We start from the raw sequence: 24,078 nt of genomic DNA on the forward strand, positions 1-24,078 counted from the left end.
TTTTTGACGTGTCATGGTTGAAAGAGGTCACGAGGTGTGGGGGTCCAGTCTGAGTGGCTACCTTGGCAAGTCACATTAGCTCAGGGCCCTCAGCAAGTCAAAGGAACACCTCTTAGCCTCAGTTTCCTCATCTGTAAAATGGGGATAACAATACTCAGACCACCTATCCTGAAGGTTTTTCTGTGAGGGAAGTGGTTAGTTCAGTGGAAAGAATGCTTGGCTTTCAGATTGTCAAAACACCAGCAGTCAAATACCTTGGGTAAGGGTAAGGAACTTTAGCTTCCCAGGCTTCAGCTTCCTCACCTGTAAAAAGAGGTCTCCAAGGCCACTGGGATCCTGGGATCCCAAGTGCTCCCTAAATGGGAGCTTTTTTTCTTGACTGATCGCAGCCCTTGATCATCTGAGCCATGCTCGTGACTTGGATCATGGCTTATCCTATTACAAGGTTTGAGGTCACAGCCTCCCTAGGTCTTCAGGGGCTTTGACTGAGGCCAGTACAGGGAAACCCAGAGTGTGGGGCCTCAGTGCTTCAGCAGGAGGGAGCAAAGGCCCCAGGATTGCCTCTCTCAAGGTTTTATGTTTACTTCCTCTCTCCATCCCTCTCTGCCTCTCCTTTACTAGTCAGAGCATCCATCCTTGTCTCTGGGACATGCGTGTCAGCATTTTCGGGAGAACAGTAGTGAGGCTGGGAAAGATGCTGCTCTTTTTGAATTCTAATTACAAACATAATTATATTAGGGAACAAATGAGAGGTCCCAGTTAAAAAAAAAAAATACAAAAACCTGAAATGGAGACGTTCTGCCCTCCTGTGTTCATTAATAGTACTGCAGCTGTCAGTGTTGTAGGATCACGGGACCAGGAAAGACTGAGGAGGAACCTCAGAGGTCGGAAAATCCAAGCTTCTCATTTTACAGATAAGGAAGCAGGTTGAGGGAGGTTAAGTTACAGATAAGGAAGCAGGTTGAGGGAGGTTAAGTAGCTTGCCGAAGGTCACAGATCCACTAAGTTTCCAAAGTAGATTTGAATTCAGGTCTCTAACACCAAGTAGTGCAGGCTGCCTCTGTAAGTTTTTTGCAGATAGGGTGGCACCTTGTTTGATTTCTGCATTTTCTCCAAACCATTGCGCCTTGCTCTGCACAAAGAAAGCCATTGACAAGTGGGTGTTGAATTGAAAAACATCATAAAGATGTCCATTCCTGAGGGGAGGCTTAACACATGACCCTACCTCAAGCCAAATGCAAGATCCCAGGGTTTCATTCAAGCTAGAATCACAGAATCCTAGATTTTTAAGCTGAACGAGACCTTAGAGTTTCACCTTCTTCATTCTACAGATAGGTTAAGTGTTACCCAGGGTCACACAGCTAGTAATAGAATTTGAACCACCTCTTTCAGTCCTCCAAAGTCCAGTGCCATTTACATTACCTACACTGACCCCAATACCTCTCCAAAAACCAAACAAACAACAAAAACCAGAAATGGAGATGTTCTTCTCTCTAGGCTTCCCAAGTGATAACTACAGCTTTCAGGGGTTCATAGGATCACAGACCTAGACAGGAAAGAATGTTAGACTAAGTAGTTTGTATTTGTAAAAGACGTCTTCCTGACATTCCTTTAAAATGTATGGTATACCACCCAGATTCTGAAGTCTGACCCCTTGAACAGGACCCATCGAGGCAGGGACAGCTCTATGCCCCTTGCCAGCAGGAAGAAGTTTCAGAAACTGAGACCTTCATCCTTTACCCCAAAAGAATTTGGATTCAATCTGTTTGAGGGGGGAATGATGAGGTTCAGACTCTGAGAACTTCTTTGAGCTCCCCTGGAATCTCCTCACTTAACCTGGCCTTTCATACTCAAATTGAGCTCCCCTTGTATCTCTCCATAGAATCTGGCTTTTCATACTCAAATCTGTGACCATTGTCTGATATCTCTTGATTGCCCCACCTGCTTCCCACCCAAACCCTCCATTATCTGATATCTCCTGATAGCCTCCAGGTGTTTCCAGCCTTTGACCCTCCTTGGACTTCTCTAGACCCTTCCTAAACCCCTCCTCCCATCACCCTGGACTACCAGACACCCCACCCCCCCACCCCTCCTATACTCTTTAAGTTCCATCTTGCCTCCATGCAGGTGCTCAGATTCAATCCAGCTCAGACCCTGTCTAGCTGGGATTCTATCTGGCCCGCTTGTGAATACAAGCGTTACAAATACTTAGGCTCCTTAAGGGGCAACCCAATTAGGCGAATCCTTAATAAATTTTGTTTTCTTTGGCTTTAAAAAATAAAATAAAACGTATGGTATAGGTGGCGTCATATACATTTTATAAATTCTAACACCACCAATTTCTTGCCTTTAAACTGTCCCCAAAAGGCTTCTCCCCCTTGTCTCACTGTGCCATGGAGGGGACCCTGACTTCTTGGAGGTCTTGGAGGTGGGTCACAAGTTTTGCCAGGTCCTACCAGGTAGTCCATCAATGGCCCACCAACCACACCACCAATGCACAATGGTCCTGCTACGTTTGAAGAGACTCATCACATGGAGGACTGCCCAGTGATACACTTATTTTGGTCACAGAAACTCCTGAAGAGTTAAACAGGAAGGCCTTGCAGTCAGGGTGACATTTGTAATCTTTTGAAGTGCTGAAACTTCCTTTTTACTGTTTTCTTGGCTTACTCATAGATTCCATATTTATTCCCTAGGACATCACTCTTACAGTGTCATTGGAACAGATGAAATTGATGGGTTGGGAGAAGGGTGAACCATTTTTGTAATGGAAGAGCACTGGATTTGGAGTTGGAAGACCTTGGGTTCAAATCTCAGCTCTGCCCCTTACAACCTGTGTACCCTTGGACAATTTGCTTAACTTCTCTGCGCCCCAGATTCCTCTGAGGAGGGGAATGTTGGACTGAATAATCTCTGCAATTCTTTCCAATCCTAAAATCCAGTGGTTATAACTGGTCCACAGTCATCTCATAGACTGAGATCTGGAAAGGTCCTCATAGGTATTTGAGTCCAACCTCCTCCTTTTCCTGAGGTTTGGTGAATTGTCCAGAGTTGCAGCTAGTGAGTATTTGAGGCACAGCTCCAAGTCCATACAATGCTCTGTCTCCTACACCATCTAGTCCAGTCCCCTCATTTTGCAGGTGAGGAAACTGAGGCCCAGGGAGGACTTGTCCAGGGTCACACAGCTAGTAAGCAACAGAGGTTGGATTGGAATCCAGGTCTTCTTGTCTACAAATCTCTTACTGTATTCACCACCCACTCCATCTGCAGATAAGGTTCATTTTCTACATTTCTCTCACCTGAGATTCCTACTCCACTAAGAGTGTTCTGGTGTCTGATATCTTTTAGAAGGCCCCAAGGAGATGGCAGGACCAACAAAGGCACCAAAATGTGGCTCCCAATTATCTGTCCCCACTTGTCACTTCTACCCTTTCCCACACATTCTCCCAAGCAACTAAGTCTCTCCTTGATGAAACTTTGGTCTAGGGCTGCCATCTTTCCACTGTCCCATTCTCCCAGCTCCTGTTAATTCATCTTTTCATCCCCCTCTGCCTCTCCCATGCCAGTCAGAGCAAAGTGTACTATTTTCACTTTATTTTTTTCATATTTTTTCTCTTTTGTTCTGTTTCTTCTTTCATAACATGACGAATATGGAAATATGTTTTACACGATTGCACATATATGACCTATATCAAGTTGTTTACTGTCTTAGAGAGAATGGGAGGGAGAAAACTTGAAACTCAAATTTTTTTTTAAATGAATGTTAGAAATGCTTATGTTCTAATGTGGTATGTGGTCGATGCAGCTCCTCTGGGTATTTGAAACTTTCCAACCCCAGCTGTTGCTCTACTCTCTTAATTCCTTTCCACCCTCTTTTCCTCCAGCCTTGGAGGAGGTAGTGGCTCTTCTTGCAAATACCGCTCCCTGTGCTGGTACCCTTGATTCCATTTCCTCCTCTCTCTTCGGCTAGTTGACCTCTTCAGTCATCTCCCAGGTGTTTTATATTTTAAAAAAATTTTATTTAAATTTATTTAAATTTTGTTTTAAAAAAATTAGAAAAAATTTTTTGATAGTGAAAACCTGCCTTCTCTCCATTCTGCCCCTTGCTCCATTGAGAAAGAAAAACAGAATCCAGTGGCAAACATGGAGATATATCTTCGCCTAACCCAAGTATAGTTGAGCAAAATAAATTCCCGTATTGGCTACATCCAAAACCAAAGCAACAAAAAACAACTTCACGGTCTGCCCCCGAGCCCATCAGCTCTCCATCAGGAGTCAGGTAGCATGTTTCATCATGAGTCCTTTGCAGTCGTGGTTGGTTATTGCCCTGATCAGAGTTCCTAAGTCTTTCTAAGCTGTCTTTACGATATTGTTGTATAATTTGTTCTCCTGGTTCTGCTTACTTCCCTCAGTGTTAGTTTATACATCTTCCCAATTTTCTCTGAAACCATCCCTTCACCATTTCTTATAGCGCCACAGTATTCTATCCCATTCATGTGCCATCTGCCTGATTTTCACTGTGTCCTAATCCACTGGCTCCTGCCCCACTATTGAAAGGCAGGGTCAGTCTCCACAGGGTCGTCTTCATCTGAGTTCAAGTCTTGCCTTATATACTTACTAGCTAGGTGATCCTGGACAAGTCCCTTAATCTCTGTTTGCCTCAGTTTCCTCAGCTATAAAATGGAGACAATAGCAGTACCCATCTTCCAGGGTTGTTGTGAAGACCCAATGAGGCATTTGTAAAGTGCTCAGCATAGTGCGCTGCACATAGTAGGTGCTATATAAATACTATTGCTATTATTATTATTAACAGAATGAATCCTCACTGTAACGGACAAGTGAGCATCCAGCCTCTGCTTGAAGACTTCCAAGGAGAGGGAACTCACCCCCTTCCATTTGGGGACGGCTTTCATTGTTAGGAAGTTTGTTTCATAACATCAAGACTAAATTTTCTCCTTTCCGCCTTTCCCCCATAGCACCTGGTTCTGCTCCCTGGGGCCACATAGATCATCTCTAATCTCTCCCATTTTGCCCTTTCCTTGTCTCTTTGTTGGTCAGTCATGTCCAACTCTCCTATTTGAGGTTTTCTTGGAAGAGATATTGGAGTGGTTTGCCATGTCCTTTTCCAGCTCATTGTACAGATGAGGAAACTGAGGCAAACAGGGTGAAGTGACTTGCCCAGGGTCATGCAATTCTAAGTGTCTGCTTTCCCCTAATTTGTTTTCCTTTCCCTTTCTTGCAGTAATTGTTTACACGTGGTGGAGCCAATGCCTGTGCCAGGCCATGATGTGGAGGCTTACTGCCTGCTGTGTGAATGTAAATATGAGGAGAGAAGCACCACCACCATCAAGGTACCTATCCCCAATCCCTGCCTCCCCACCAATCCAGGTCCTGCTGGTGGGTCCCCTGTCCCACAGGGGCGCTTCCATCCTTCTCTGGCCTTCCCAGCAGGCCTCTTCACTCTGGCTTCTTTCCAACAGTGTCAAGGGGCCTAGGAAGAATGGTTAGAGTTCTATCTCTTGCGTTGTCCAGTTCCAATGGATCCATCAGCAAACATTTTTTTTTAATTTTGAATTCCTAATCATCACCCTCTCTCCAGCCTTTCCTCCACCCATGCAGGTAGCAAGCAATAGAACTGATACTCGTTACATGTGGGAGGTCATGCAAACATATTTCCACATTCACCATGTGATCAGTAAATGTTTATTAAGTACTTACTGTGTTCCAGGCCCAATTCTGATCACTGGCAAGGCCAAGGTCAAAGTGGAATCATGACAGCTCTCAAGAAGCTTGTAAAAATGTAGTGCTAGAAACCTCTTCTAGCCTGATGTTTCCTTTCTAAAAGGTCAAGGAACCTTCAGGGACCTCACTGATCAGGATGGAATCTGGGACTGCTGTTCCTTCAAACTGCTTCGCTTCTCTGTCTGCTTTTATCCTCATGCTTCCCAAATCTCCATCCCCAAGTTGGGTTTTTTTAATGAGTGAATTAGGGAGTTGTTGTTCAGTCATTCCGGTTATGTTCAACTCTTTGTGACTCTTTTGGGGGTTTTCTTGGCAAAATGACTTGCCCAGGGTCATACAGCTAGCAAGCATCTGAGGCCAGATTTGAATTCAGGAAACTCAGGTCTTCCTGACTTCAGGCCCAGAGCTCTATCCATTGTGTCCCTTAGCTATCCATGAATTAAGGAAACAAGTACTATAAATCACTTAATAGGTTAAGCAGCATCTCTGATGATTCTATTCTCTATCCCCTACTCTAGTCAAGATTGCATCCAATCTAACTAGAGGGGATACTTTAAAACAAAATATGGACCAAATCTATGATTTCATTGGCATACCAATGTAAGTTGGTGCCTGTCTTGGGAAATTGCTTGAGACTTGCTCCAGTGACTTGCCCCAGGACACATAGCCAGTGGATGTCAGAAGGGAGATTTGATCCCAGGTTCTAGCTCTAAGGTAGATTCTCTCTCCAATCTACCTCTCCTCTTTTCATAAAAAAGACCTCCATGCAAAGAGACAATCTGCCTCAGCCAGGAAGTTCTCATTACTTTCTAATAAACCTTTCCTGCTGCCATTTCCAAGGAGGATCCTTGAAGGAAGGGTGAGGATGCTTGGGAAGAATCTGCAGAGCGGTAGATTTCAGCCCAACTTAAAGAAGAACTTAGCCAACAATTAGAATTGTCCAAAAGTAGAATAAACTACCTGAAGAAGTAAAGAGTGCCCTGTCTGTAAAGGTCTTCAGTAAAGTCGAGGACCGTCTTTGGAGTAAATTGTGGACTGGACCCTGGTTCGGAGGTGGGTTGGACTAAATAATGTCCAAAGACCTTTTCAACTGGAATTCTATGATTTTATACAGTAAAGTGCAGCAGCCCCTGTGGATTTGTAAATTATTAGGTGTCCATTAGCTTCTTTCAGACTAAATAATGGGACCTTCCCTCTGGTTGTCTTTATCCTGACCTCTCAGAGAGCACCTCCTTTCCTGTGTTAACTTCTTGTGTTCACACCTTTCAAAAAAAAAACAACAGATGTCTGTTCTTTACCACACACACACACACACACACACACACACACACACACACACACACACACACACACACACACACACACACCTTAGTCATCACTCTGTCAACTCATGCAGACTCAATTCCTTTCATCTTCCGTCCTGAGTCAGCCCCTCCCTTAAGCAGGTTCCCTTTCCCTCTCTGAACTCCCTCCAGTGGGGCCCCACCCTCTGGGGACCAGATGCCATACCCTCTGTGCCAGATGTCACCTCACTCTGTTTGAGGGAGAAGGGACTTCCCAGCCCTAAGACCTCATCAGACACATTCTCCTAATCCCATGGATTTCCCTCCAGTGATTTGTCCTAGGTGACCTCCCCCCCACCCAAGCCTATTGTAGATCTGACCTCCTTTCTTGCCACCCACTTAGGATGGGTTGGTAGGCAAGAATGATGGGATCATAGACTTAGAACTAGAAGGAATCATAATGATCATCTAGCCCAAACCCTATCATTTTATGGGTAAGAGAACTGAGGCCTAGAGAGACCCAGCGATTTGCCTAGTTTTACTCTGGTAACCACCAACCAACCCAGGAAATCAGGAATACTTCCCCTTGTATAAAGGATAGGGATATCTAGGCCTCAAGAATGGACAAGTCCAAATTCTAAATGCCTTTGACCAGGGATGGAGAACTAGGGATGCCTCCCACGAGTCCTATGCTCACAACCACACCCACACTGCTCTCTCTCTCCTAGTTAACCAGGGCCAGGGCCAGTTGCGGAACTTTTAGCTCTCTCCCATAAGATTATAGTTTGACTGCCTTTGAGTCTTGATTCTCTGTTGAGTCATTCCCCCCCTCCACAGAAGGGTACTGTGAACAGTTGTCCAGGCTCCTACAGCCACAAATCCTTCTGAGGGCAGAATCCTAGAGTCATGGTTTCTCCCTCATCTAATCTGTCTGTATACAGTAGAATAATACAATATAAGTGTACAATAAGAATAATATCCCCCAAACACTGATTTGCTTGTATATTTATAATGGATGTTTATGTCCACATAGGAGATGGTTAAGTGATACAGTTGAACGAAGAGGGGCCTTGAAATCAGGAATCGCTGAGTTCACACCTCCCTGGATACTTTCTCGATGTCACTTTCTAGCTGACCCTAGGGAAGTCATTTAATTTCTCTTAGCCACAGTTGCCCTGTCTGTAAAATAAGGATAATAATAGCACCCATTTTCTAGGGCTGTTGGGAGAATCAAATGATTTAACATATGTAAAAGCATTAAAACATTATCCAAGTGTCAGTTATTGTCACCATCGTCATCATCTTTATTAGATTAAACCTCAGTTTCTGCTTCTAGGCCTTCCATGTTCCCCTTCTCCCTGGATTGGCCTAAATACCCACTACATCACACCTCAGACTCTCTACTCCAACTAGAAAAACCTTTGGACAAGCCCCCCATACTGCCCCATGAGGCAACTTGCCCTCTCCTCTGCCTCAGTGGCATACAATAGTCCATCATCCCAGAGGCGTGCCGTCCCATGACTTCTGTAAAGGCCTCATTCTAAACTTTGCTGTGAACTCATCCTTAGGATCCAGTGTCTAGATAACATAATGGATAGAACGCTGTGCCTAGAGTCAAGAGGACCTGTGTTCAAATCCAGCCTCAGCATTTGCCCTTTGCTTGCCTCACTACCTCAACTGAAAAAAAGGGGATAATAGCTATATCTACCTCACAGGGTAGTCTTAAGAATTGAATGAGGTAAAATTTGCAAAGTACCTGGCATACAGTACAGTGCTTAATAAATGCTTATTCAATTCTTCTCCCTCTAGGAAATCTTCAGTGCCTACTGGTTTTTCCACACTCCCTCAAAATATGGTTTATACCTGAATTTGCCCTTATTCATGTTTTCAAATCTTTATATTTTGGGGGCTGGGTGGGATGGGGGACAATCTCCTTCATCAGACTAGAAGTTCAGAGAGGGCAGGATTTGGTCCTCCCTTTATCTCTGTCTCCCAGTGCCTCAAACAGAAGTCAGTTCTCTCCTTCCCTCCCTGAGCTGTGTCCTTTCTTCTCAGTTCATCATTGTCATCTACCTGTCTGTGGTGGGTGCCTTGCTCCTGTACATGGCCTTCCTCATGCTGGTAGACCCTTTGATCAGAAAACCAGATGCCTACACTCAGCGGCTGCACAATGAGGAGGAGAATGAGGTAACAACAGTGGAGAGAGGGGGATGGTGGGAGGTGCCATTGGGCTATCAGAAGAGGTCTCTGCACATCTCTTCTCCAACTGTGTGCCCCCAGGGCACTGCATCCCTTCAGGGCATTAGGCAGTTAAGTGCAGTAGTAGGTAGAGTGATAGACTTGAAATCCAAAAGACCTGAGTTCAAATCTCATCTTAGACTCTTTTAGCTCGTTAGCTGTGTGACCTTAGATGAGTCACTCCCTCAGCCTCTGTCCTCATCTGTAAAAGGAGTATAATTAATAATAGCATCTAGCTTAGAGGTGGAGAACCTACAGCCAAGGCCACATGTGACCTTCTAGGTTCTTGAGTGCGGCCTTTTGAGGGAGTCCAAATTTTACAGAACAAATTCTTTTACGAAGGGAATTTGTTCCATGATGTTTGGAGTCAAAGGGCCTCACTTGAGGACCTGGAGGATCACATGTGGCCTTGAAGCTGCCCGTTCCTCACCCCTGACAGTTCATTGAGTTGTCATGAGGATTGTATGAGATGATGTGTAAACTGCATTGTGAACCTTAAACCCTTACATAAATACTGATGATTTGGAGAAGAAAATGGCAAACTATTCCCACATCTTTTGCCAAGAAAACACCAAACGGGGTGACAAAGAGTCAGATGTGGCTGAAATGACTAAAGAGGAACACCGTAAATAATAATCATAACAATCGTAGTTATTATTTTGTCCAGTTAAACTGATCATTTCTATTAAACTTGTCCTCAGTGGGGGTGACTTGGCAGTTTCCCACCTGATGTTCCCTCTACAGCCTTTACTTATAGGACCATAGATTTAGAGCTTAAAGGGACCTAGAGGCAGTTGGTATTGCAATGGATAGAAAACTGGACTTGGCATCAGGAAGACCTGAGTTCAAATGCAGCCTCAGACACTTATTAGCTGTGTGACCCAGTGTTTGACTCAGTTTCCTCATCCGTACCTGAAGATAATAATAGCACCTGCCTCCCAGGGTTGGTGTGAGAATCAAATGAAAACATGTGAAGTTCTCTACAGACTTCAAAGTGCTATGTTAAACCAAGCTCCTTATTTTACAGATGAAAAAAACTGAGACCCAAAGAGATGAAATGATTTGCCCAGGGTCACACAGTAAGTGGCAAAGCCACAGTTTGCACTCAGGCCCTCCAGTGACAAACCCAGCATTCTTTCCATTGTGCTATGCTTCCTACTTACTTTGCTCCCTCTTTCACGCATACACCCCAGATATCTAGAAATGTTCATGTACGTAAATGTTTGAACAAGAACTTAGGAATCAGTCCAAGAGGTTGTTTTTTTTTTTTTACTTTGATGTTCCAAGAGACTCCCTTGAATTTTTGCTAATACCTTAGGCCAGGGCACCACAGTACATAGGTCTAAATCTACTTAGTTTAAGAGATTCCCCCTCTTTCTCATTTGTCCCCTACCAGGCAAGAAAAGAAGTAGGTTAACCAAAATACTGTAACATGTTGATAAAAACAGAAACTAGAAGTCTAGTGTACCAGGAATTCAGAAGAAAAAACAGTATTTGGGGAGGGAGGGAAGAGGAACTGAGGAGGTGGTAAATTCATTCATTCATTTAATAAACATATATTAAGAACTAGGCACTGTGGTAGGTAGATGCTATGAGGAATGCAGAGATATCTAAGACACAGGTCTGGTCCTTGAGGGACTTGAGGTGGGAGACCTAGATTCAAATGCCACTTCTATGTGCATATCCCTTAGCCTCTGGGACCTCAGTTTCCTCATATGTAAATTGAGGTTACCACTGTTCCAAAGGACCAATGATGAAACATGCTACTCACATCCAGATAAGAAAGGTCAGGGATTTGGGGTACATAATGAGATCTATTTGGGGACCTGGCCATTTGGGGATTTGCTTTGCTTAACTATGCGTATTTGTTACAGGGGTCTGTTTTGATTCTTCAGTTGGGGGTGGGGCAACATAAGAGGCAGATGAAATAGATTTTTGTCTATTGAAAAAAGTTTGATAAAATAAAATGAAGCGGTTGGAATGAATGAGTGTCAAGGTCCCTTTCAGTCCTAGCTCTGTGGCTTCTATTCAGAACGCATGGGTCCCATTTATATAGTCCTTCCCAGCTTATAAAGCATTTCCATACTAGTAGCACACATTGCTGTAACATTTTAAGGTCTACAAAATATTTTCCTCAAAAGGCAGGAAATGAAAGTATTATTCCCCACCTTGCTGATACAGAAACTGAAACATGAAGAGATTAAGCGACTGCATTGTCAGAATCTGAGACAAATTGGAACCCAGGTCTCCAGGTTCCAAGTCTGTCACTCTGGGTACTCTGACAGCTGCTTCTCTTTGTACAAACTAGTAAAGAGGGATGAGCCCAGTGCCTGCGTGGCTTAAATGAGTGAATCATACTCAGTCCCACAGGAAAGCAAGGGGAAGGAAGAGTCAATTCTGGCTAGCGTAATAAGGTGAAGGCATCATAGGGAATCAAACGAGATTTTTGTTCACTTATTTCACTCATGGTCAATTCTTCATGACCCCATTTGGGTTTTTCTTGGCAGAGATACTGGAGTGATTTGTCATTTCCTTCTCCAGCTCATTTTACAGATGAGGAAACTGAGGCAAAAAGAGTTAAGTGACTTGCCCAGCGTCACTCAGCTAGTAAGTGTCTGAGGCAAGGTTTGAACTCAGGAAGGTGAGTCTTCCTGACTCCAGGCCCAGCATTCTGTGCATGATGACACCACCTAGCTGCCCTGATAAACTGATAAAATTAATCCTTGATCTGGTTCAACTTCCCACCCCGTATAAAAATCTCTTTCTCCAGTTTTGGTCATCTGGCCTCTTGCTTGATCATTTCCAGGGATAGAAACTCACCACTTCCTCAGGCAGCCTGTCCTGTTTGGAGGAAGCACCGATCATTAAGTTGTTTCTTATATTGACTTGACATCTGTCTCGCTGTAACTTCTGCTCACTAGGGTTAGTTCTGTCTTCTGGAGCAAGAGACAGAGTTTTGTCCGTTTGAAGACAGAAGTTGCTGAAGTGGTGGGTTTGGAGTGAGAGGACCTGGGTTTAAATTCTATCTCTGACAACCTGTGTGACCTTCGGTGGGTCACCTGCATGGCCTCTGGGCCTCCGGGGCTTTATCTCTAAAATCAAGGAGGGTTGACCAGGTTAACTCTAGGGTCTCTTCCATCTCTCCATCTTTGATCGTGTGATCCTTGCCCCTCTTCCTCCGCCCCTGCCACAGAGTCTGACCCCCTTCCCTCTGGCTTTGTATCCATGGTGGTTAGAGACATAACAAAGGCCAGGCCTGAGAGCCACGCATTCCAGGGAAACAGCAGCCTCAGGCTGTGTAATCAGCTCGCAGCATCTCAATTACACCCCCAGCCAGGACTGCAATTACCACCTTCCCCTAATCACCGTGTGCTCGTTAGCTGTGCCCCTCCTCTATCAGGGCTGCTATTACTGCACATTAATAACCAGGTAGGGAGCTGAAGTTTCCTCCCTTGAACATCAGACCACCCAACTGTCAGCGCCACCCCCTTCCCAAAACATAGGATCCCCCCTCTCCCTCCCCAATAGCGAAATGTTCATCCTCTCTGCTCCACCCTCAGTCAAAATCAGATCAACAGGAAGCTAAGGGCAGGAGAGGAGACCTGAGGAAGTCTAGTTCAGCTGAGAGATGGCTGGCCTAGGAGTACTTTGGCCACTCCCTCTACTCTCATCCTCGAGTCTAGTCCCTCTTCACCCAAGAGTACAGTTTGAGGGGAGGGCTGAGAATTTGTTTTAAAAAGCACTTTGTTAGTTTCAATTAAATCTAATTGGTTTCAGTTGTAATCCTGTATATTGCACTGTAAATTCTGTGGATTGCCCTTGAAACATTATTTTGAGAAGGGATCCGTAGACTTCACCAGATATGCAAAAAACCAAGAACCATGACTTAGATCAGTGATGTCAAACTCAAATGGACGTGGGATCTCTGTAGGTCACATATTGACTTAGTTTTAAAATGTAATGTTATCTATGTTTTATTCTATTTTTATTTCTTTTGCCAAAATTTTCCAATTACATTTTAATCTGAGTATGGTTCTGACTGAGCCCAGGAGGGTTGTGGGCTGCTTGTTCAACCCCTCTGACTTAGGTCATGGTTGATCAAATGAGATAATAATTGTGAAGTACTTAGCAACGTGCCTGGCACATAGTAAGCACTATAAAAACATTGTTATTATTCGTATTGTTATATGAAATCACTGGATCCTCAGGCTGACAGGACCCCTTTAGAAGTCAGAAGACCTAGGTTTAAATTGAGCTCTGCTACTTCTTTGAGTCTCAGTTTCTTCATCTGTCATGTGATAGGAAGAGTAGCTAGGTCACAGAGAATGTGCCAGTTTGGCTGAACTGAAGAGTATGAGATGGGTGTAATGAAGAGATAGGCTGGGGTCGTAAAGGACTTTGAAAGCCAAGCAGGTCTCCTTTATAGAGGTGTGTTATAAGCCCCATTGGCAGTCTATAGGGGTAGCCAGTCTACCCGCTTCTTCTCAGAATAATGTTTTTAAATTATTGAAGTAAATGCTTTTAGTTAGATGAGAGTGAAAATGAAGATGTATTTTTTTTCCACCCAAGTTCGTAGACCCCTGGACACAGTGGATTCAGGGCTGGATAGTCCCTTAGAACTCATACAATTCAACTTCCTTATCTTCAAGATGAGAAAATGAAAGCCAAGAAACATTAAGTGAATTGCTCAGAGTCACATAGATATTAAGTACCAAGAGCTAGAATTTGAAATCAGATTCTTTGTCTCCAGTCAAGTGCATTTTTCACTGTGTCATGACCTCTGAAGTTCTACAATTCTATTCTATAACTCTGTTCTGATGTGAGGGAGCCTTTGGTCCAGACTCTGGGAATAACTCAGACCTGCCTCCATAGAGACCCCTCTTCTGCCTGAGATTTTTGTCTTGTCAAGTCCATGCCCTGTGAAATAAAACACCAGCAGGCCAGAAGTGAGTGGATTTGAAGTGGGTGCCAATGCCCCCTGAGGACTTTAAACCTGTTGATATCCTCTGGGTCAGCTTGGGAATCTGGTCCAGTGGCATCTCCTACCTGATACCCCCTGAGTTTCTGTGTAGTCCCTCCACATGATAATTCCTAAATGGCTGTTTTTCTTTCATTGCCTTCTGCTCCCGTCCCTTTCATCTATCCCTATCAATTCTTATCTTTCAAGCAAGAAACTCTGATGAAGTCAAACTTTACTACACATGGCATCATGTTGGACACTATACTAAGAGTTATGCAAGCACAGTCCCTACCCTCTAGGCCCTTGACATCCAAGACACCCACTGCCACAGGCAAATACATAGAGAACATATATGCAGTAAATAGAAAAAAATTAATATTTATACTCTGCTTAAGTCAAAGGTTTATGTGCATCAGTGGACCTTGAGTGAGCTATGGGAATTTCATGTTTAGCGAACACTGAGGTGGGAAAACTTATCTCCTTTTTGGATTCCTAGAAGAGGTAGAATTTCATGAGCTGCTCAAAGGATGGGAGGAAGAGTGATTGTTATGTTGGTAAGAATATCACAAGATTTAGAGACAGAGGGCCCATCAGTTCTTAACTTTTTCTTTGTCATGGACCTGTTTGGAAGGCTGGTGACACCTATGGCCTAATCAAAATAGTTTCTAAATGCACAAAATAAAATACATACGAATGCAAAGGAAAAAATATATTGAAAAAACATTGAAAGAAAGTTATTAAAAAAATTTTTAATAAACAAGTTCGCTGATGCCAAGTTAAGACCCCCTGAATCTAACATCCTCATTTTACAGGTAAAGAAACTGAGGCCCAGAGAAATGCTAGGCACCAAACCAATATCTAAACCCAGAGCCTTCCTCTTACAGCTGAGTTAATGAGGATGCTGGTGACCTGGCATGAAATCATGCCAACACATCAGTGCAGAGCTGGCATAGGGAAAGTGAGCAGTCACCATAAAAGACCAAAGCTTTAGGAGAACGAGTGGAATAAGACAAGTAGCTTTGCCTGTATTTTACCTTCTGACCCTGTGCTGGTCTCTGGATTTAAATCTTTTTCTGCACCCAGGTGCCTTGAATTTTGATATTCTAAAGAATCCCAATTCTGACCCATTTTGGCCTTTTGGTTTATGACTCTATGACTCCTGATTTGAACCCCATACGGATATTATCCTTTAATTAATTATATTTATAATTTATATATTTATAATAATAATTTAATTAATGACAAGGAGGGCTCCTGTGTTCTCTGACTGCAAATGTATTACTTGTCTAGGGACCATCTCCAGTTGTGCTGATTGATATCTGGCCACTGGACCCAGATGGCTCCAGAGGAGAGAGTGAGGCTGGTGACTTTGCACAGCCCTGCCTCACTTCAATCCAATTCACTTGCAAGTCATGGCATCACCTTACTGATGTCATAGTCCTCTTCTTCAATGAAGGTCAAATAACAGTTACTTGTCCAGTGCTCCATGCCATGATGTCTATGGCAGGTATTGGTCCCCAGTGCACTAAACTAAAGAAGCTCATTAACTCATCTCATCGTAGTGTCCTTTAAGGAGAGAACAAAGGGACTTTGATTACAACAGTAGGAATTTAGCTTTCTCCCTGGGAAGGAAAGGACAGCTGAGTACTAGATGACATATTAGAATCCAACCCAGGACATCCAGGATTCCTTGAAAGTCAGGGTTCCACCGCATCCCTCAAAATGATGCTTTGACCTCAAGCTCATTTCTCTCTGAGGATCCAGAGCTGACTTCAGAACCTAGTCAGCCTATGAGATCCACCCAGATACCGTCAGGTTTGGGATCAAATGACTGAATTACATCTTTAGGGTCAAGAGTTCCGGGTAACCCATTGGTTCTCCAGGCACAGTTATTCTGGCCAAGAAGTTCTCCCAGAGGCCACAGTGATTGCAAAGGCGGCAGGTGGGCGCCCTTACCAATGTCCCCAGAGGGAGATGAAAGCCTGTCCCTTTCCCTTTGAAAACTCTGGCAAGAGCCACCCCAGCCTCCTGATTGCTGTGGGCTGCCTTTTCTGGGATTCCAGCAGCATTAGTGCTAATCTCAGAGCTCAGACACCCTTTGAAAGGAGGAAGTGAGCATGTTTGCTTGGGCAGAAATGACAAACAGAGGGTTTTTGTTGTGTTTTTTTTCAGATGCATAGGTTTAACCTTCTTTGAAGGGAGAGGAGGATAAGTTATTCATAGAAACACCTAGCTGTTCCCTAGGCCTCATAGCTTGGTCCTCCATAAACCAAGAAACTATCTCAAATAAGTATAGAAAAGTGCTTCATAAACCTTAAAGCACCATATAAGTATCAGCTATCATCGTTGACATCTTCATCACCATCATTATTGGTTCAGCTTAGACTAGACCCAGTTACTTGGTTCAGGTCTGGGCACCGAATTTGCCCAAGTTGGATATGATGGCCCCTTAGGTTCCTTCCAACTCCAAGAGTCTATAGGATAGATGTGATAGGGACCCTAAGAGAAAGATGTAGCAATAAGGTAGTACATTCCATAGAGTGCTGGACTTCGACTTAGAATAACCTGAGTTTGAAATTTGCCTTACTAGTTGGGTGACCCTAAGCAAGTCACCTAACTTCCAGTTGCCTCAATGGTAAATTGAGGGCTGTAATAGTATCTTCCTCCCAGGGTTGTTGTGATGATAAAAAAAAGATAACACATTTAAAGCATTTTGAAAAGCTTATATGTAAGTGCTAGGTAGCTATTATTGTGTAGAGAAGGGCTCCAGTTTAGTTATAATGGTGATTAGAAAAAAAAAATTAAAGGGTGGGGATCCTTCAGCCTGGAGAAAGGAAAGACCAAGTGAAGACTAAAAATGACTTATATTTAACAATAACTGGTCATTATCGTGTATGTGGATCCAAAGAAGGATAGAACATGGATGCTAACATTAAAGATCTTCCTATCTAAAAACACACATACATGTCTTTAATAAACCTAAAGGGTAATCAATTAAGATTGATATCAGTTTGGACAGAAGTCAACAGTGGCATCCCCCACAATCCTTCCTTGGTCCTATGTAATTTAATATGGCCATGATGACTCCTAAGTCCAAGGGAACTAGAAAAGAGGGGTGACTGCGTGAGAGTTCCATGTTTACCTTTGGTGGGATCTGGGAAGTAGATTAGTCTCACTTAGGAACAGGAGAGCAAAATATATTGTCTTTCCTCCTTAAAATTAAAACAAAAAAGAAAGTTAAAGTTGCGTACATGGACAAAGTGACTGACTGGGTCCAGATCCCCATCACTTTTAGAGTCATTTGCTGTTGCCTGAATCCAGGATTGCTGGTCCCTCTCACCCCAGCCCTATCCAGTAGACCACTTTTTCTGTTGCTGTATCCAGCTCCCATTGTTTTCCAGAGACAGAATTTGGGGACGGGCCTAGGTGGGAGAAGAAGGGAGATAAGGTGATTGGGAACAATCCTGCCCCTACCCCACCATTTTCTCTCTGGAGAGGGAGCAAGGATTAGGCTCTGATTTGATGCATCTCTAGAGCAGATGTGGTGTCTTTAATACCTTTTAATCAGATTATTAGCAGTGGAAACACAGGACCACTCAGCAGCAGCTTTTCCCCCACTTAGGAGCTGTTTGTTAAGACTTTACATAAAGGGAAAACAAATGATGCTGTGGTAATGTGGTGGATTTCAGCATGTTCCCTTAATGCTGCTTGTTCTTGGCTCCCTGATGGATTCCAGTCCTCCACTGGGAAGACACAGACATGCAAGGGGATGCTCAGCCCTCTGATCCAGGAAACTGAACGTTAAAAGAGTAGCCAATGCACGGTCCTTTCTCATCAACAAAGGGAGATCAGGTGTAGAACCTTAGCTGGCCTTGTAGGTGAAGACCATAGGCTCATAGAGCATAGGATTAGAGCTGGAAGGGAACTTAGAAGTCATTAGGTCTAACTCCCCTCATTTTTACAGATGAGGAAATTGAGTCTGATAGAAGTTAAGTGTCTTGCCCAAGTCACACAACTAGGAAGTGTCTAAGGCTGGATTTGAACTTGGGGTCCTGGCTATAAGCCCAGCACTCTATCTCCAGCACTAGCTAGCTACCTCACAGATACTCTGGAAGTGAGTGGGTATCCTTGAATAAGTAAGAGGAAACTGTTTAATCTTCACAGTCCAGATAATCATAATCTTAGAGCTAAAAGGATCTTAGGAGCTATCCAGCCTAAGCTCGTTTTGCAGATGAGGTAACCAAAACCTAGCCCAAGGTCACAATATATGACAGAGCTAGGATTTGAACCCAGGACCTTTAACTCTAAGCAGCTAGGTGGCATTGTAGATAGAGCACCTTGTCTTGAGTCAGGAAGACCTGAATTCAAATCCACCCTCTGGCACTTAGTGACGTTATGATCCTGGGCAAGTCACCTAACCTTGTTTACCTCCGTTTCCTCATCTGTAAAATGAGCTGGGGAAGGAAATGGCAAACTATTCTAGTATCTCTGCCAAGAAAACCTCAAACGGAGTCTCGGACAGTTGGACACAACTGAAGAACAGTTGAACAACAACATTACCCCTGACACTAAATCCAGCCTTCTTTCTACTGCACTATGTAGCCTCTCCATCCAGCTGGAGGTTTACACCAGTCATTGGAAATCTCCTTTATTAGTTCTCCATAAAACTATAGTGTTGGGAGGAAACTTAGAGGCCATTTATTCCAACCCCTACCTGAGCAGGTATCTTCTCTGTGTCACCAAGTGATCATCCAACTCTTCCTTAAAGACCTCCTGTGATGGAAAATGCCTCCACAAAGGCTGCCCATTCCACTCCAGAAGTCTTTTCTTCCCAATGGTCTCTTCACAACTGTCTCCTATTGCTTCTAGCTCTGGCCTCCACGTCCAAGCAGAATCAGTCCAATACCTCTTCTACATGACAGACATTCAGATACTTACTGTTACATTCTCCTCCAACCTCCTATCTCAGGCTATTCGCAAACTAGTTCCTTCAACTAACCTTCGTTGTTGTTTTGTCCTTTATTTTTTAAGAGGACTGTTGACATCATGGGGTGATATGGCATGGTCCTCAGCACCCTCCCCCCATTCTGATTCCCTTCTCTGGACGGTTAGCTGATCAGTACCCTTCCCAAGATGTGGTGAACATGTCTTCAATCACCTAGCCAGCCATGCAAACAATACCCATTGGATTTATTTTTATGTCAATGTCTCCCACGGAGACAGAGTCAAAGAAAAGAAATGTCACACGGAGTTTGGGACATAATTCTGCTTAACTGTTAGTCAATTCGATTCAGTTCATTAACAGTTAAAAATCTCTTCTTCGAAGCTCTGTACTGGGCACTAGGGGAGCTCCAGAGTTGAGATCATAGATTTAGAGCTGGATGGGATGGTTAGACCATCCACTCTAATCCCTTGATTTTACACATGAGAAAACAGATCCAGAGACAGGGAGGGACTTGTCTAAGATGATGTGGGCAGGAAGGGGGTCAGAGATGTGATTTGTACCCAAGTCATTTGACCCAAAAACCATTGAGGTTTCTCTTGTTATTGGTGGCAGCGGTACATGTGTTTTTAGGGAGTGCAGAAGAAAGGTGCTCTGAGATTGCATGGAGACAAGTTACTATTTCTCCCGAGAAAGAAAACAGAGGTGTTTTTGACATATCACAGAATTTCAGGTTTGGCAGTAGCCTCAAAGGCTGTCCAACCCAACCCACACCTGAAAAGAGATTCGCTTAACAGAGGTCTTTTGAATCTTTTTTGTGTGTCCTGGACCCTCCTGGCAATCTGGTGAATCCCCTTCTCAAATGAATGTTTTTAAATGCATAACGTAAAACACATAGGAATACAAAGGAAACTATTGAATTCTATCGAAATATAGTTATCCAGATACTTTAAAGAAACGTGTTGTAGAGGGCTGAGACCTCCTAGCTCACTTTGTACCTTGGTAAATGGTATGTGGGCATGTGTGTGAGTGGAGAAGAGGGTGCTTTTTAATGGGGGTGATGAACTTTCCACCCAGCCCCATAGCGGTGAGTTATCCCACCTCCCTGGGTGACCGCCTGCCTGCTTGTTCTCTTCCCCACCCCCTTCTTCTCCCTCCCCCATCCCGTTCCCTCCCTTCCCCTCCCCCAGCTTGGCAGCCAGAGCATGACAGAAGCTGTGCCAGCTCAGGGCCTTAGAAGCAAAGTTTCATGTGCTGGGCGGCTCTGGGCTCCCAGAGGTGTGTTAATCCCTTAAGAGGTGTGTGGCAGGAGATGAGAGACGGGAAGAGGCTGGGAGGAAATCCCCATGGGGGCGCGGGCCTGGCCCTCGGCTCTAATCCCCCCCAAAGATCAGGCTCGGGTCCTTCAGGAAATGCATGGGCTCGGGAGCTTCAGAAGCAGGGAAGTGGTAATTAGAGAAGTAGGCTGCTTTCCACGGAGGCAGTTCCAAGATCGAAAGAGGAGAGAAGGCGGGAGTGGGGGGTGGGAGGTTGGAGGGGATGAAGGTTGAGAATGAACCTCCAGAAAGGTCAGGGATAAAGAGGGAGGTGCAGTGGTAGTCTCTAGAGCAGGGATGCTCACACCCCAGGTTCTCATCTGAGCCAAGATTCCACAGGAGAGTGTGCTCCATCACTCCTTTCCTGAGGGGGAGAAAGGGTGAGCTGTGGCCAGGGAACTGGGATGCTTCACCCTGAGTTCTTACTCCAGAAATCAGAATCCCACAATCTCAGAATTGGAAGGAGCTTTGGAAGCTGCCCAGTCCAACCTAGACAAAATGACAGGTGATCAAGCCTTTGCTTGGAGACTTCTATTAAGGGGAACCCAGAACTATTTCCCAAGGCAGCTTTGAGGGAATATTTGTAATTGTCAAGAAATTTTCCCTCCTGACAACTGCCACCCATTGCTCCAATCTCAGCCATTTAGAGGCAAGTAGAAAAGTCTATTCCCTCTTGCACAGATCAGCCACCCTTAGGATATTTGAATACACCTATCTTGCCCTGCTCCACCCCCAAGCCTTCTCTTCCCCAGGCTAAATATCCCCAGACCCTTCAGCTGATCCTCAGGTAATGTGATTTTGAGGCTCTTCCCCATCCTGATTGCCCTGTCTTGGACCTACACCCTATCCCATGCAGATTCAGCAGAAAACCCCACTCCTGTCTGGAGCAAGCTCTATAACTGCCTTAGAGAGGCCAGGTGTTGTGGTAATGGTAACATGCATTTACATGGCCCTTGAAGGTGTGAAAAATAATTTCCTCATAACGATCCGAAGAGGCAGATATTATTATCATTCCCATTTTTTGTATGGGTGAAGAAATTTAGCTCTGAGAGATTGTGAAGTGCCCAGGACCACCCTGCCAGTGTCCGAGGCAAGGTCTGAACCCTGGTCTCCTGACTCCACATCCCAAGCTCTAAGAGGCTAAGCTACCTTACACATCTCGTTTTGTTTGCTTTGCTTTATTTTGTTTTGTTTTGTAGAGTCCTCCGAGATTTATCCAAAGCAAAATTTTAGAAATGTCAAGAATAATTAAAGAGGTAACGGGTTTATTGCTCGTCCTTACTTATTCAGGGTCTGAGACAGGCCCTATTCCCCCATACAAAGCCAGTCAAAGAATTTTAGAACTGAAAGAACACAGAACATCCAGGCCAATTTCCTCCTTTTACAAATGAGGAAAACCAAACTAGAGAAGTAAAAGTGACTTGTCCAAGTAATAAGGAACAAAGCCAGGATCTGAATCCAGGTCTGTTCTCCAAGAATCCTCCAAGGGATTTCTTCCTCCCCTAACTGGGGAAGATTATCCAGGGTCCCAGGAACACTGGTTAGGGAATTACTCGATAATACCATCCAGAGGTCACCCACCCTCCTACAATCCCAACCAGGAAATGTTCTGATGTCTTGCTTCTTATGCACAGGCATCTATTTTTACAGGCAAGGGTGGGATGGCTAAGCAGAGGATGCCTTCTAGATGGAGAAAAGGCTGAAAGGCCATCCTCAAAACTGCTCATCTCTTGCCTGAATTCCAAGAGAAGTCTGGTCTTGTAGCTATGCACTCCCAGGTTCAGTCATCATCTGGGGAAACAGAGGCATGGAGCCTAGAAACATAGCCAGCAAGTGGCCAACAAGGACAGGGGTAGATCTGGGAGTTGAGGCTTTCAGCCTCTCTGAAATTGACTACCTTCTTCCCATAGTAAATGGAATTCTCTGCCTTCAAGGTAGTATTTTCCCAAGACAATGGTGTAGTCCCAGTATTGGGAAGCAGGGGTGTCAAACCCAAATAAAAACAAAGAGTAGGGGCACTAAATAGTACCTAAGGGTCCACGCACTTAGAAAAACACATATTAACATTACATACGTTCTATTGAACTTTTATTTATTTTGTTAAATGGTTCCCTAGTATGCTGGGAACCTCTGGAGGGGGTTTGACACCTCTATTGTTAGGGGCCCCGTGAAAGGTTTTTATTGTACTAATAATAGGGGGTACTGTGATTCCATTGGAAGAGAGAACTCTCATGGAGGAAACTCCTTTTACTGAAAAAAGTTGGCGCTTTCTCTGTGACTTCAGAATTTTAGACAGTCTGGGCACTAAGAAATTAAGAGGTAAGCCCAGGATCCCACCACTGGTATGTGCCAAAATGGGGGCCTAAACCCACATCTTCTCCACAATATACTACATTGCTTCTTGCTGATAATAATAGTTCACATTTCAATATGACTTTAAGAGTTAAAATATTTTCCCAACAATTCCTCCCTGAGGTAGATAGTACAAGTATTTTTTTTATTATTTCCATTTTACAGATGAGGAAATCGAGGTCCATTGAGGTTAAGCAGTTTGCCCAGTTAGTGAATGAGAGCTGGGATTTGTTGTTTGTGGTACACTGTGGACAAACGGGTCCTGTCCCAAAGGCAGAGTCAGACAGGAGGAATGCAGTTGGATTATTTCTGAAAAGGGGGAAGAGATACAGATTTTCCCAGTCTCCAGGTTTTTGAGTCCTGGAAGGTCTGGACTGTGATTCACATTAGTCACTTTCACTGTTCCCCCAACTCCTCACCCATGCTTCCTATCCCAGTACCTTCAAGACCCCTAAAGGTAGCTACTGGAGAAAAGAAAGCACGGAGGTGTTAAATGGGAGAATTAGAATTTGAATGCTCAATTCCCTACTCCCCACTCTGTGTTTTGCCCCTCTATAGATGGCTTTTCTTGGCATGAGCTACATTTCTAGGGATGCCGCCTCTGACCCAACCCAAAACTATCTGCATTTCCCTCTTCTATAAGAGTCTGAGCTCTGACTCAGTGAGAATGAGACCAGAAGAGTGAATTGTCAACATTTTTCTGACCTCCTGGGCTCATCCTGAGCTAGAGACCCTAGATAAATAAAGAAAGAAGGAAAGAACCCTTGAGGGCCTTATAGACCTCAATGAGATTGCCTGAGCTAGGGGAGGGAGGAATCCACCAATGAGGATCAATGTTCTCTCCCCCAATGCTGACCATGGGTCCTCCTTTGCACAAATCACACACCTTTTAACTCAGGCTTCAGCCACCCCTCAGAGATGGAGTTGGAGGATCTCAACTGAGCACATGACCAACAAAGCCTAGCCCTCCCTACTTCTGTGGCTTCTCTTGAGTCCCCCCCACCCCAATCTTGAGAGTTCCCAGCCTTCTAGGTAACTATTTTGAGTGACCATACTTCAGAGTAGCCCAGCCCCTTCCCCCCTTGGCCATTCTGGGATCCCATTCCACCCCACTGACCCAGCCACTTATTCAGTCAGATGTCTCAGTAGTTTTTATAGTGTTCTGTCTCTGTCTTCCACCTGAACAACAGGCAGTGGCCTAACTTCATCTCAGAGCATAGAAATAGAGAGATTCAAGGAATTCTA

General features: G+C 44.2%; 1 protein-coding gene across 4 annotated transcripts in view; it reads left to right on the top strand.

The window, feature by feature from the left end:
* TMEM9 (transmembrane protein 9) overlaps positions 1 to 24,078 on the top strand; it is a 35,461-nt gene that overhangs the window by 5,088 nt on the left and 6,295 nt on the right. For all 4 annotated transcript variants that reach the window (XM_072648232.1, XM_072648234.1, XM_072648233.1 and 1 more), the window contains exons 4-5: positions 5,243 to 5,351; positions 9,081 to 9,212. In XM_072648232.1, coding sequence (XP_072504333.1) covers positions 5,243 to 5,351; positions 9,081 to 9,212 — 241 coding nt within the window. The remainder of the gene's footprint in view (positions 1 to 5,242; positions 5,352 to 9,080; positions 9,213 to 24,078) is intronic.

This window comes from Notamacropus eugenii, chromosome 2 (genome assembly GCF_028372415.1).
Source record: "Notamacropus eugenii isolate mMacEug1 chromosome 2, mMacEug1.pri_v2, whole genome shotgun sequence".
Taxonomy (NCBI): domain Eukaryota; kingdom Metazoa; phylum Chordata; class Mammalia; order Diprotodontia; family Macropodidae; genus Notamacropus; species Notamacropus eugenii.